The 15,396-nt window shown below is 41.8% G+C and overlaps 1 protein-coding gene across 1 annotated transcript; it reads left to right on the top strand.

The window, feature by feature from the left end:
• Positions 1-4,122: 4,122 nt before the first annotated feature.
• IRF1 (interferon regulatory factor 1) lies at positions 4,123-13,596 on the top strand. The gene is made up of 10 exons (XM_054038587.1): positions 4,123-4,228; positions 7,167-7,258; positions 8,220-8,319; positions 8,504-8,680; positions 9,153-9,202; positions 9,324-9,459; positions 9,696-9,818; positions 10,777-10,820; positions 11,625-11,754; positions 12,362-13,596. Exons 2-10 carry the CDS (start codon positions 7,172-7,174, stop codon positions 12,466-12,468), a joined length of 954 nt encoding a protein of 317 aa, XP_053894562.1. The 5' UTR covers positions 4,123-4,228; positions 7,167-7,171; the 3' UTR covers positions 12,469-13,596.
• The last annotated feature ends 1,800 nt before the right edge of the window (positions 13,597-15,396 follow it).

Raw genomic sequence — 15,396 nt, 5'->3', positions numbered from 1 at the left:
TCTTTATTATGTATAAAGAAGCTTGTAATGTTTTCCTATATGAATTTTGCATTAAATCATCAGATCATAGCTACTGCCCCCCCCACCCTCGAAAGATTATTGGATGACTGGACATACATAGGATGACGTAAAACCCACTATGCAAATGAACCCTAATTAGTTCAGCTAATAAGTGATCTATATTTACCCTGTTTACAGGTCTTGTTTTGCATGCCTGCTTTTGTTAGCACCTGTTAAATTCAAATGCCTAAGAAACAACTGGGAGAAAAGATGTTTTCATTCAAAGTTCAGCATCTTCAGCCTCTCTGTTCAGAGATGAGAAAAACGATACAATCATAAGAATTTTAAAAAATAGTTTTTGGAAGCAATATAAGCATTCATGCTTCAAGGCAAAAAACAAACCTCTAATGCAGTAGTTCTCAACCTGTGGTCTGTGAACCACTGGGAGTCTGCAGACTAAGCTCTGGTCTACACTGGGGCAGGGGAGAATCGATCTAAGTCATGCAACTTCAGCTACGTGAATAACGTAGCTGATGTCGACGTACTTAGATCGACTTACCGTGGTGTCTTTACCGCAGTGAGTCGACTGCTGCCGCTCCTCCGTTGACTCCGCCTGCGCCTCTCGTGGCGCTGGAGTACAGGAGTCGACGGGAGAGGCCTCAGGGGTCGATTTATCGTGTCTAGACTAGACGCAATAAATCGATCCCCGCTGGATCGATCGCTGCCCGCCGATCCGGCGGGTAGTGTAGACATACCCTAATTCTAAATTTTCCAAAGGGGTCTGCATTTCCATTCAAAAATTTTTAGGGGTCTGCAAATGAGAAAAAGATTGAGAACCACTGCTCTAATGCAACCTTTAGGAAGAAATTTTCCCTGTGGGCAGATTATTGCATAACTACCGCCTGTAGGTTTCTTGTAACCTCCTCTGAAGCAGATGGTACTGGCCACTATCAGTGGTGATAGGATACTGTCCTAATCTAGAATGTCAATTCCTATATACCTAAAACTCATGATCTCTCTCTCTCTCTCTCTCTCTCTCTCTCTCTCAAGACCTCCAACACCTCCAACAAAGCCAGAGAAGGTCATACTCCACATTCTGGAACTTCTAAAGTTTACAAGCGAGCAGAAAACAGGGCTTTAGAATAAAACAAACAAATCTTTCAGGCCAGCTTTACATAACACAAGTCAGTGAAAAAAGGTAACTAAACTTCCTCCTCCTTTGCAGGTCACCTTTAGAATTGAATGTTACAGCATTTCAGATCCATTGTAGCTCATTGTTTGGAAGTGGAAAATGTGTTTGTTGCCCCTGATTGGGGAAGAATTGCACATAACCTCTCATTTTTGCTGCCTTGTCTCCATAATGACCTGCTTATTTGTCTCATCTACCGGTTAGGCCTGGTCTTTTAGAATGTAAGCTCGTTGGAGCAGGGACTGTCATTTTCTGTGTGTTTGTACAGCATTTTGCACAACAGGCTCTGATGAAGGTTCTACCATAGCATAAATGTTAAACAATATATACTAATACAATTATAGGCTAAAAAATTAAGAAAATTTGAGAGATTTTTGATTTTTGCTTCTTTCTTTAGACTCTAAGCTTTACTTTTTTAAAGAGCGTGTTTGTGTTTTTCATCATGAAAAACAGCAGGCAGATGCTGTTAACCTAGATTTGCAAAAAAAAACCCAAACCTACCTTCCTCTTAGATGTGAACTTCATACCTTACTTGAGGACCATTCAAATGCTAGCATGAAATGACTAATGACATTTCAAAATTACCTCACTCTTTGCTAGACTCAAGTCACCAGTAAAAACAGCAGTACCCAGTTCTGCTCTCAGGGCCCAATCCAATTCTCTCAAAATAATTGGGAGTCTTTCTGTTGACTTCAGTGGTGTGGATCAAGCCCTCGCTTACCCCTGTGCCTGCCCAGAGGCATACAGGAGGACAAAAAATGGTTACCCTTCTTTCTTTAGGATAGTTATTTCAAAGCAACACATCCCTGACACACTGCCGAAGCTGGAGAGACCGGGGGATGCTTTCTTTCCCAGTGTTTGCAAAGTGTCCTTGTTTCCCAGTCCCCTCCCCTCCATAGTGATCGCTTTGGAGGGCAGATACATAGGATAAATTTTAAAATTGCTGCTACAAGCAACTGTACGTACCACCTGGCAGAGGGATGCTGTGGAAGTAAAAAGTGTCTTGGGACTCACTGGAGAACTAAGCAATGTTCTATAACCGTATGGGAGTGAGAGACTGAGACCAGATCTCAACTAAGAGCTTTATGAACAGAGACACCAAAGTAAGACCCCATCTATGTTACAACTATAATCAAATTAAAGGACCCAATTAAGATTGTCCAGGTTTTTAACCTGGCCACAGAGCATGGTCAAGTTTTGTCTACACTACCACTTTTCACCACAGTGAAACCAGATGGGGACTATGTTATCAGCAGCTCCCCTGACTTAATTATTTTTATAGTATACACAGAGACTTGTTTGGTGCCTGCATTCACAGAGGCCCCTACCTGCTTCTTTTAGACCCAAATGTGCATTCCCCGAACATTCAACCCTGCTAGATTTTGAGTTCTCAGTTAGTGCAGGATCAGACCCTTACTAAGATGGATTGATGTACCTGCTTGTCATTTTAAAGACACACCAGTAACTTCACATTACTTTGACTCAAGAAACTGAGCAAACAGGCTCTTAACTATCACTACATGCTGCAAAAGTTTAAAAAGAAAAAAGGAAATCAGGAACATTCCCCACACACTCCTTTTTCCTGCTATTTTCCTCTGGCTTGATTTCCGGGTCATCATAGCTGCTTTTTATTCCAGCTGCTGCTACATACTTTCTTATGTAACTCTAATATCAACTAAATATATTCATAGTTGCAAGGTCCACCTTAGGACTCATGAACTGTGTTATCGGTGAGTCTTTCTTTCTAGTTTGTACTAAACTGATGCCCTAGAACAGTGTTAAGGGGCAATCTTTTCAATTCGATGTCAAAACAGCATCAATCCTTGCCAGTTGGTTATGATCCCACAACCCTTTTTTGTAAGAGTTTGGAATGTTAACCCTGAAGTCCTGGCCAAATAGGGTTTTTTGCCATTTCATCTGCATGCAGTATTGTCATTCATTTCCTGTTCTAAATTGTTAGTGTTGTTATGTGCTTTCAGACAAGCTGCTGCTCTCCCCTGCCACCCCCACTGCCATATTTCAGGGGTGGATTCAACAAGCTTTGTGTGTAGCATCCTAGTCGGTCTGTTAAGCACTTTAAGAGCCGTTAGAATGAAAGCTAATTATTAGCATGCAAGATTTTATGCAGAGGGAGCTGGTCTAGTGGTCTGAGCATGGGACTAGGAGCCAAGTTCTCTTGATTTCCAGCTGTGCCTCTCTGACCTTGCACAAGTCATCTAACCTTTTATGCCTTGATTTCTCTCTCTGTAAGATGGACATAATACCTGGCACACACAGAGGTTATGAGGCTTAGTTCATTAGTGTTCATGTAGTGCTTGGAGATCCTCAGATGGAAGGCACCCAGAGCACCGAGTATCACTAGTAATGCCAACACACCTTGCACTGCATAAAGGTGCGCAAGAGACAAGATCCCTGCCCCAAAGACCATGCAAAAGGGGCCCAGAACTGACAGCGGGACACAGCACCCAGATCCATAGTTGGATTCAAGCCCCTCAGAAGTACAGGGATAGATCTGACCAGTTGGAGAAACTGGGACAGTGGGACCCAGAACATGTCTGCCCCCCAGGGATGGGACCCAGCTGCAATGGGACAGGACCCAGGGGTCACCTGCTCCTGTGACACTGGTGGGTGTCCGGTGGGTGGGGAGGCAGTTTCAGAGGGCTCCCAAGGAACCTCTCACTTCTCCTCCTCACCCTATCCCTCTGCTCCCACACCCAGGGAGCAGCAGGGAGACGGGCGGGGGAGGGGGAGCCGTACTTCCCCTTCAGCCGCTAGTGCTACAACAGCCTGATTTCCCCGAAATGATGCTCGCCAGCCAGCCAATGAGCGAGGGCGGAGCATAGCCCGGCCTCTGGGCGAATGCTGATTGGTCGGCACGAGACGTTCATCTAGGCAAGTGGGGAATCCCGACTAGTGTAAGGATATACCGAGACCACCTCGCTTCGCAGCCTGCAGAAGTCACGGCTCGTTCACCGGAGGCGGATCTGCTGGCTCACTGGGCACCTTTGCAAGGCAGTGCACTGGGGACCGGAGAACAAGGTGGGTCACGCCTGGTGCAGCTAGCAGCCGCCGAGTCAGAGGTCTGCTTCCGCCTCCAGCCAGGAGCACTCGGTGCAGGACAGCTTCGGAACTGGAGTTGCAGGACTTTGCAGGACTCTTAGCAAACAGCACTCGGTCCTGTAACCAGAGTGGCCAACAAGGAAATAATAGGAAAGCAGCTTGTGTACGGAGGCTTGGCAAGACAAGGGATGCCAGGGGACAGAGAGCAAAGACCAGTCGCAAGAAGTTTGCACGGCAAGTAGGATGCAATAAATGGCCTTAGCCCTGCAAATCAACTTCTGAACTGGTAAACGAGGAGTTTAGTGAATTTGCAGACACTTAAGCTGCTGTGCACGTTAGAGGTTCAGTCACATTCTGGTGACAGAATTTATCTTGTTAGGGAGGAAAGGGTGTGTTGTTGTTTTAACTTGTATATACAATTATGTGTAATGCAAAGACACAGGAAGGAGCGCCTCTAATTCTGTGCTTGGGCATCAGATTGCTTTCTGAGGTGATGGTGGGGGAAAAGAGTAAGACAAATACGGGCAACTGTGTGACAACAAAGGGTGCTGTTGCTGCTCGCTGATACACAGGAAGTAAAGGCTGAAAATAAAGTCATGCTTTTGGCTTCAACACCGGAGAGCAGCGTTCATAGGCAACAGAGAGAATTAAAGCATTTGAATGCAGATGAGGTTGGGAAAAGCTGAAAATAGTCAAGGTTTATGGGGAAAGGTCGGTGGGACCAACAAATAAAGAGTCAAATCTTCAGGCATTTGCAGAACTGACCACAAAAGAGATGATTCCTGTATTTTATGATTTTGTGAATTTGAGGATTATTTGTTCAGATGAGCCATGTTGCAAATTAACATTTAAGTATGTGAAATTCAGGTGTATACTTACAAGCTAGAGAAATATAAGATCACGGGATGTATTTTGAAAAGTATTTTGTACTTTGGAAATATATATTGTATAAATATCCATATAAATACAACTTTAAACAAAAAAATCACAAAAAAAATTTTGGAGCTAGCACAGTTGATGGCATCCTTTTAGTCTCACAAAAGCAATAGTGAGTAAAATGAACTCTCACAAACGGTGCAAAATTAATGGCAAAACTCTAACTTTACACCTAACAGTGCAAGGAAATGCTGAACTCATGCGTGCTTAAGTCACCCACCTGAATCTGAGTAACAGAAGGGTCTTGGAGAAAAGTATAACATTCTGTATTAGAATTTGCCCAACAGGGTGAGATAGTGAGAGTGGAAGTCAGAAACCTTAGTGTATTGGCTGCTTAGGAATCAAAATTGTTGCAGAACATTTCTTCATGTTAGCATAATCTATTGTGTCAATACATCCCTGAGGAACAGTAAGCATACAGTGACAGGACCCATGCCTTTCTGTGTCTGTGTGCACAGGGCCTGATTGTGATGCTATTATCAGACACCCTACCTCATAAATATAATTTGCTGTTCAGGATTGCTTGCCAGTGTTTAGTAATGCTATTCTCAGTCACAAACATTGCATTCCTGTTTCAGTTTATATACTTGTCATTAAGTACGAAGGAGCTACATAAAGGTGAAAATAATGTCAATTGAGGCTTTTTTAGTCAAAGTCAAGAACCACTACTAGCTTGAAATTGTCTAATTAACTGTGTTTTACAATAGGACTCCAAGCATCATTCCTTGAGTTCAGTTTTGCAGCCCTTCTTTAAGCCTATCCTAGCACCAAAGCTAAATGCTAATGTCCACATGGAGGCCATACAGGCAGGAATGTGTTACAGGAAAAGAGAAGGAGCCCAGTAGAAAAGCTTCATGGTAACTTGGAGAAAGTAATTGATCTCCTCTCCCATTATAAAGGGGGGTTGGGTTATGTAAGCCTAATCCTACTGCCAGCTCACTGAAGCTGTCGAGGAGGGTCTATTATTTGTAAAACGGTGAATTCTGTTGTTTTGGAAATGCTGATATTTCCATATAAAAACCAAGGCAAGAAATATATTTATGCCAGTAGGTCTTAGTGCAAGGAAAACTTTGTAGCAGAGTGCAACATTTATAGACTAATCTACTGCACTGTTTTTTTTTAAAAAGGTAAACATTAATGAGAGGGGAAACTTGGCACTGAAATAAGTGGCAACGAAAAGACAAGTAACAAAGACACTCCCTCAGAAAGAATTTTTTTGCTAGTCTATAATTCCTCTGGAGCCTAACACTCACGCTTCACACACACACGCCCCCTCAGTCACTTACAAAGATTTTAAGAATTTTTTTAAATTTAGTGTTCATGGGCCGCACGGGCGTGATAGCCCTGGAGACTGACGTCCATCCTTTGGTATGGCACAGGACAAGTTCAACACAGGACTTAGCAGTTCACACTGCCCTGCCAGTGTGCCTTGGCCACAACCCGGAGTGACTAATATTGTGGGTGCAAAGAGAGAGTTCAGAGTCCATGAACCTTTGACTTCTTGGCTTCTGCACCAAGTCTGGGATGCAGAGTACCAGAGGTGTTGGTGGCTCATGAGATGTGGCAATTTTGCTCACTGGTTAAAGGTCTGAGACTAAACTCTTTTCATGTAAGCCACCAAACTGCACCTGACAGTAATACGTCTCTCTCACTACAGGGCTGAGTTCTGAATGGTATCGTGGGGGGGAAGAGCTCTGCATCCCAGTACCAACCTCCAGAGCCATCCAGTTTCCCAAATTCTATAATTTGACTTCTCTATTTGAGGGATAATGTAGCCAGATTAGAACAAAAATTGCCATTCAGAAACTGCCAAGATGTTGGAAGAGAAATGGTTTATTGATTCTGGACCAAGTTTGGGTTTTGTTGAAAGCATACTGCCCATGAGTAGTAGTGTTAAGAGTAAGCAGCGAGGGATGTCATTACAAAATGACCAGCATATTTACTCTTTTGCTTACCTATATTTATTCTTTTCCTTTCACAGACAACATGCCAGTAACAAGAATGCGCATGAGGCCTTGGCTGGAGTTGCAGATTAATTCCAATCAAATACCAGGATTGGTGTGGATCAACAAGGTGGGTTTCTTTGTCATTACTTTTGTATCTTTAATCATCCTCATCCTTGTATTCTTAGCTGATGTTATATAAAAATCAAGATCACATCAATAGATTAAAAAAAAAATGGAAAGAGTTTATACACACTACATAAAACAGCATTTTTTGTTTTCAGAAAACAGTAGCTGTAATTGATCATGATAAATGGAGTAGACCTGACTTTTATTGGGGAAGTACTAGGAAGGAAAAAAAAATGAGAGCAGTCAGACCATAACCTTGGGAGCCAAGACCATCTGAGGTCTGCCTCTAACTTGGGTCAAGTCATTTATCTCAGTTAAGGAATCAGTGTTATAGTCTCAACCACTGAATGGGACTTTAGGCCAAATCTTGAGAGATACTGAGCATCTGAACTTCAATACTGTATTCCCATCACTTCACTGAGAATTACAACCATACGAAACTCACCCACAATAAGATTATTTAGGTTTATCGTAATTGATTCCGGATTTTTTGCTCATTGAATATTTTAAACTGTAAAGTGTCTTGAAGTGCGTATGAAAGGAGCTATCTGAGCTAAATTAATGTTGCACTGTAAGAAATAGGTTTCTTATGGTGTACATAGGTCCTTACTGTTAATATTTAAAAAGATTCTGTGCAGAGAAAGACACCTAAGAATTTTATGATAAACATAAGGATCAGAGACAAACCAACAGACCAAGGTAGTTCTGAGATGAGGCTGGCAGTGTCCCTCATATCTATTATATCTTGTTATACAGCTCTCTGAAACTCAGAACCCTGGGGAACGTTACATGGGATGTAGAACATAGATGGTACTAAGTGAATGCTACATTAGGAATCTGGTGGTAGCCTTAATGCAGAGTTCCCTTGGTGTGGCTGAGTTATCTTGGATTAAGTCCATATTTAGTCATGAATGGCTGTATGTTATATTCCCTGTATTCAAAACTGCATTGTTTAACTACAGGATAAGATGATGTTCCAGATCCCATGGAAACATGCAGCTAAACATGGCTGGGATATAGATAAAGATGCCTGCCTTTTCCGAAGCTGGGCCATTCATACTGGTACGTGCTGGTTTTAAAATTCTGTCTATCACATAAACAGGTAGAGCCTAATTCTGCCCTAGTCTACATCCCGTGTGACTATATTGACTGCCTTATATGACTGAAGAATGGAACACAAATTAGTTCTTTTGGGAACAATGTCTGCAGAATCTCTGAATACTTACGCACCATCTCTTATTTATAGGGAGATACAAGGTAGGCGAGAAAGAGCCGGATCCCAAAACTTGGAAGGCAAATTTCCGCTGTGCCATGAATTCACTGCCTGATATTGAGGAAGTGAAGGACAAAAGTATCAACAAAGGCTGCAGCGCAGTCCGGGTTTACAGGATGCTACCACCCTTAACAAAGCTTCAGAAAAAAGGTAGGTGTATTACGGCCAATCCTCAACATAATTTGCCTTAAGGGGACCATTAGTGCAGTTAATAGTCTGTTTACGTTTCCTGTTCTGCTTGTGAATAGGTACAGTATAAATTCCTTGATAGAAGTAGAGTATTGCTGTGAATAGGCAGTATTATTACTATTGCTAAATATTACTTCGGATGTATAGCTCCTTTCATCCCAAGATCTCATAGCAATTTTTTGAAAATTAATTCATTCTCACAATACCACTAACGGGATCACTTCATCAGGCACAGAAGTGCGCTCCCCTCAAGGGTGGGAAGAATACAGCAGTCACTGCTGTCACTGAAATCAATGGCAAAACTCCCAGAGTATGATCATGCCCTTGCAGCGCAAAGCATCACTACACAGAGCAATTGCGGTCATGTAAGATTGGAGCCATCAGAAGTGGCTGCAGGCTTTTTCTCACTGTCACCTTGTTTTTGCTTTCACAGAAAGGAAGTCAAAGTCATCTAGAGAGTCAAAAAGCAGGAGTAAGAGAAAGGTATGTATTAACTCTAGCAGCTAAAGGAATCAGAGGTTTGCTTTGAAGTTTTGACATATGGGAACAAATAGATCACATCTTGGTCTAATAGATCTTTCATTCAATGCATGTGTCTTTATAGTCATATGAAGACCAGAGGATGGATGAGGCAGTAGAAGCACTGAACAGCAGCAGTCTACCAGATGACCACAGTGGTTATACAGTTCACAGCTATGCAGAACAGGAAGTGGAGCTTGAGAACGCCTCCATCACTCTAGGTGAGATTCAATTTTAGTTCTTCAAACTTAGCAGAATGTGCTGCACTTACCAAACCCCAGTATATGAGATCTCAGCATTATAAGCAGAGGAAACAGTGGCTTTTCCTGGGCATCTATATAATGAGATATATGCAATGTGCTGTAGCGTGGACGGTGAGGGATTGGAGGCTATTCTGAATCAGAAAGCCTTTGCATTTCCTAAAAATTCTAACTCTTCCTTTCTGCGCATTCCACAGATCTCTCACCGTGTGATATGAACGCACTGACAGATTGGAGGAGTCCAATGGAAATAGCAATGGCTGACAGCACAAATGACCTTTACCAGCTTCAAGTGTCACCTTTGGCTTCATCTTCTGAAGGTTGGTATTTTATTGGTTTAAACCTCAGGTCAGCCAGATGGAAATAATCCTACCATTGCTGGTTTCAGGGGGACATGCAGCTGTATGGGGTGCCAGAAAAAACAATAGGCCCTTCAAGTACAAGTGGCAAGATCTAGCATGCGTTCCAGGGTTAATGGGATCTACTCATCTGTAGTCAAATTTATTACAAAAACAAAAAGCTTTCGTTTGTTAAAATTGAGGGGCCTTATGTTGCAGCTCTTATATGTGCAAAACGCCTGCTGAAGTCATTGGCAGTTTTGCATGCACAAGGACTGAAGGTTTGGATGCATAATATTTTCATTAGCTGCCTGAACTGTGCTGGGATATTACATGTCTCAGACTCCTCACTTCCAGGTATAAAAGTGTCACCCTCAGGGGTAAGGAAGAGATCTCTGATCTTGATGCATTGTTGCACAGTGCTTTGTACTTGAGAGTTCCAGGGGGAAAGAGTTCTTCCCCCAACCTGCTGGGAGGGTGTAGAACAGATGCACAGCCAGCCTACAATTGTCACTGAAGTTCATGACCTCTAACAGTAACTGAGTTTATAAGAGGGCAGGGGAAGCTTGAGAGTGATGGAAGCATCTAGTTGTGGATCAACTGTCCACTCCTCTGATGTGATCTACCCCCAAAAACCATGTCATGTCACTGCAGGAGGAGGGGTACACAAGGGGCTCAGAGTTTCCTAGAGTGGTGACCTCTATAGCCTGCAGAAATTCCTAGGGCTTCCTGTTACTCATAGAGGTGGCAGAAGTGACCCTGAATCTGCTGGCGTATAAGATGTTTTAGTGCTATTATGTCGCTAGAAAACGTGAAGTAATCTCTGGTGATAACGGAGTGGAAAAGCAGGGAAGCTGATCTGTGATTTTTGCCAATGAGGACACCGAGTTAATGGAAACATGTTTTTTTCTTTTCCCTATGTCTTTATAAAACCTAACAGTAACAGATGATGATGCAGAAGAAATGAAAGAGCAACTTTACAAGGTAAAAAGATGATGTCTTCTTTTCAGAATAATATTGAATAAGTTGCTATTTGTATCAAGGGAGGAGGAGAAAACAAAGCATATAAACAGAGTTAGGTGCACTGAGAACTTGTAAATAAAAATCCTTTGTACAGCTAGGATATGGAGAACACACACAGGTGGAAATACTTAATATTCTTCTGTCACTTTGAGAGCACATGTACCATTTTAGAGACAAACACTGAAAAGCTGAGTGATGGATCAGAGACTGAGAAGACATTTACACTCTAGAAGGAATCTCTTCTATATCCCCAACTAATGTGGTGCATTTAAATCGATTTAGCTATACGTCTAGGCACGTAACACATTTATAAGCACCTTCCTTCTTGGGGTGTGCTCTTGGCATGTGTTCTGCATTAGCTTGATCCTTACTTAAATTAATAGGAATTTTACATATATGAGCAAGGAGGGAAGTGAGTTTAGCATTTATGAAAGTGAGGGGCTATTAGCAGTAAGCATAGTGTGGATCTGCTTTGTGCAAGCTTCCCTACAGGGGTCCTCAGTACTGAACTGCAGTACTTATGCTAGTCCAGTGAAAATTGACAATGCCAGCAAATTGTGAGGTGGTTTTATGATGTGTATTCATAGTTAGTTATCTACATCATGATGAAATCTGCCCTTAGATTTAACTGCAATGCCAGCTGGCATCATCAGCCCTATGTAGGAAATATTATTGTTGCTGATCTGTTTGTCCAATGAGGTTTGATTTGTTCTCTTGAACATTGTAAGGCCACACATTTCAAACCTTCCCCTTTGTCTCTTACAGCTGTTTGAACAAGACTGGCATGCAACCAGTGTCGGTGGGAAAGGATATCTTACCAATGAGCCCGGCACACAAAACATCTGCAGCAACTTCAGCTACAAGGAGCAAGATTCTGAAATAGATACAACCTCAGGTACAACTCCCTTAATTTCTGAAGCAAAGTTACTTAGAATACAACCAGAGGCAGAGGGAGAAGCAGATTAAGCTCTTTATGCAAAATGGCTTTAAGTCGGGTGAAAAACCAAAAAGGATAGAGTAGTTCATGCATTACTGTGCTTTATTTTAGATTTCTGGCCAGCACATTCATTTCAAATTGAAGGAGTTTGTTGGGGATTTTTTTTAAAGACAATTTGTACTAGAAAATGTACCACAGATTTGTGTTTAAAAGTTATATTTATATGCAGCCTTGGCCTTATTAGTGGGAATTCAGCACCGAAATATGTGCTTAACTCAATTTCCATTTTAGCCTTACAGATTACTTTTAATCTGTGTCAGTTTCCAGAGTTAAAGTTACCTAGCTGTAGCATCAGTGAGAATGGTTAAAAAAAATGGAAGTTGTAATAAGGATTTCAGCAAATTTAAAGCATTTTTAAGATAAAAATCTTGCCGATATATTCAATTTTAGTCAGAGCTCATTTGAATAACGTTTGCATTTCACTATAGTATTATTAGTATACATTAACTATTTTGCTGCTGCTGCCACACATAGTACATTTCTTTTCATTTCTATTTTTTTTTAGGGGAAATAGAGTTCAGATTTTGTACTGATCTGAAAAGCAGTCTAGAATTCTCTTGGCTGGACACCGTTCGATCTACTGGTATACAAGCCATTCCATGTAGCTTGTAAACCTCTCTTGCTTCCTCAGACTGTGAACTGCTTTACTTCTCCTGTTCCTCATGGATGTGAACAGAGTGGGAGGCATTGTTTGTTACTGACTGTGTGAGAAGAAAGAACCTGTACTTTCCGTTTAGCTTATGGGACTGAAGAGATTGAGCCATCAAAACTCCATTATTAAAAAACCTTCTTAGCAGAACTGTGTGCATTGAAGTTGGTTGACTAAGCCATTGTCCTATAAAACATAAAATTGCTTCCGATGTGAAGCTGTTCCTACATTAATGTGAAATGGGGTTCTGGCCTTTTTGTTGGGATACAAGTGACAGGTGCTGTGAGTCAGTAGAAGCTGGGCTAGGATCCCCATTTCTCTCTCATGTCTTTTATATTATAACTTAAAAGCACGGCTTTTGGAGGAGATCATCTACAGTTTCATTTACTCTCCTTTACTAATCCGGTGCTTAGGGCACCCAGGGCAAATTTGCCTATTCAGGTTAGCTCTGTTGATGCCTACCTGGTGAAGTACTTCTGAGCTTGATGACAATCATTACAGATTTTTGGATTCAACAAAAATTGCACTAATTGACCCTCTTTCCTGTGATCATTCCAGCAAACATTTGACCGACAAATCAAATTCCTCATGTTTGTAAATATGTTTAGGCCAAGAAAATGTGACAATCAGCTACATGCTTTGCTTCTGCATATTACAGTTATTCAGAAGATCTGCTCATAGGACATTCTATTCTGTTGTCATTATGCATGACATATACCAATTTTCCATTTAATAATTATGAAAGAGTTACCACACTTTGGGACCCATACTTTTTTGCACTGATGGGCATAACACTTTATTTATACAGTGCCTTTTATGGCAGCCAACGTAATGCTCTTCACTGCAATAGAGAACATAGACTACCACGTCCAGTATATACCCGATGAACTGTGTAGAGAAGATCTTTAGAGAACCAAAAGATATAAGCCTATGCAGAGCAGTACAAAGTACAAAAAGGAGGGAGGTCTTTTTGATTTACGCCTAAGTGTCCGGAAATACATCAAATCACTAATTGTAACTGAGCATTTTCCTGTACATAGTTGTGTATATAAAAAGTGTTGTACATTTGTTTTAATAAAAGTGTTTTATATATGAAATGTATTTGATTTATTTGAAAGCTAATGAGAAAGTGTATTCTGGGTTGTTTGGGCATTTCCTGAGAGTCAGATTGCTGGCAGAAATACTCATAGTGTCACCAGGTTTAAATATGGGGTCTATTGTGATCCTATTTGGTATCCAACAGAACACTCATTGACTTAAATGGGATTCCTTCCATCACTTTCAACGAGAGTCAACTCGGAGCCGCAGGCCTGGTCTGCGTTGGAGACATTTTTAAAAATTCCCCATCATTGGAACCAGTGGCTTATCTTTATCAGGATTAGCAACATTGAGAAACCCTTTTTTAGGTGGGCCACTTGCTGTCACTGATGCTTTAAGTACTATGCCATTTAGACCTGCTCTGAGAAGCACTAGAGGGCATGGTACTTAAAAGCACCCATGGCCTGTCTGTGCTCTGGCTCCCAATATTGCTAATTCCAGTGGAGTCAAGCTGGTATCAGTGAAGATGAGACTTTTTAGACGTGTCCTGACTGTAGATATAGCTGGACAGGCTAGACTACTTGAAGTAGAAAAGCAAATAGACATTTAGCTGCAAAAAAGAAGCGTAACTTTGTACTTGGTTTTGTTTTTCCACATGCTGGATTGCAGTAAGCGCTATGCTGCATTAGAAAACACTCCTTCTGGGGCGGGTGGAGAGAAGGGGCGGATGGGGCAGCACACGTAGCCTGAGTTAGAGACACTGAAATCCGATACTGCTTACAACATGGTGTGTGGTACTATTGCTTACAGCACGGGGGTGCAGCCAAGTTTGGGACAATGCAAATTTAAGCTCCAGCTGAGGAAGACGCTGGGTCAGATCAGTCTCTGGGGTCGGTGACATGTTTGAGGAATAACACCCTTAGCCTGAAGTGAGACAAGAGATTGGAGAAGTCAGAAGACAGTTGGCAAGGATGCACACACAGACACAGCCAGTAAATAATGCTTCTATCCCATGGCAACTGGCCTTGATATGCAGTGGGACTAAGGTCATGGAAAATGCTGAACAAATATCAGCACATTTAGAGAAATTACTCCCTTGCTAAGACTTGATGCTTCATTCCTTGCTTACTCAGGCAAGATCCTTATGGACTCAAATGGAAAGTTTGGCTTAAAAAAAAAAAAAAAAAATACTGCGGCATCAAGCCCTTAAAGAAACACCAGGAAAGGAAGTTCAGGCTAAGAAAGACCAAGATCTAAACACTCAGGGCCTGATCCAAAGCCTACTGAGGTCAATGGAAAGATTCCTATTGACTTCAGTGGAGTTTGGCTCAGGCCCTTATTGGGCATGAAACAGAATGTAAAGCAACATGGGGAAGTATACCCCAATGGTCAAAAGTGGGTCATGTAACTCACCACTAATGGGGATACAGAGGAAAATAGAGAAATAAAAGTGAGGCCATAAAAATTAGGGGTTTACTGAAAACTAGCATATTTGTGCAAGATTGATGGCATCTGGAAGCACAGGGAATGAAGTGGTAAAGAAGATTATTTCATTATCACCAACCCATACATTAACTTTTATGCAACTCAAAGTGGCAGACAACTGTGGGCAGTGGAGAAAAGCACCTTTCCCCCAGCCAAGTATCAAAAATGTTGCAAAAGGCTTTCCCCATCATCCTGGCATTGCTTGTGGTGTAGCTGCAGGAGGGGATATTGCTGTTAACCCATTATGGCGATCAGCCTCTGTGCTTGCTGATGCCCAGTAGTAAAGGTAAGAATTTGAATGGTGCCAAGATGGATGTTCAGTAATTAGGTGGAATCAGTTGATCCATGTGAAGGGTTTTGCTCAGATG

The sequence above is a fragment of the Malaclemys terrapin genome, chromosome 8 (assembly GCF_027887155.1).
Source record: "Malaclemys terrapin pileata isolate rMalTer1 chromosome 8, rMalTer1.hap1, whole genome shotgun sequence".
Classification (NCBI taxonomy): Eukaryota; Metazoa; Chordata; order Testudines; family Emydidae; genus Malaclemys; species Malaclemys terrapin.
This window is presented reverse-complemented; position numbering and strand designations above follow the sequence as displayed.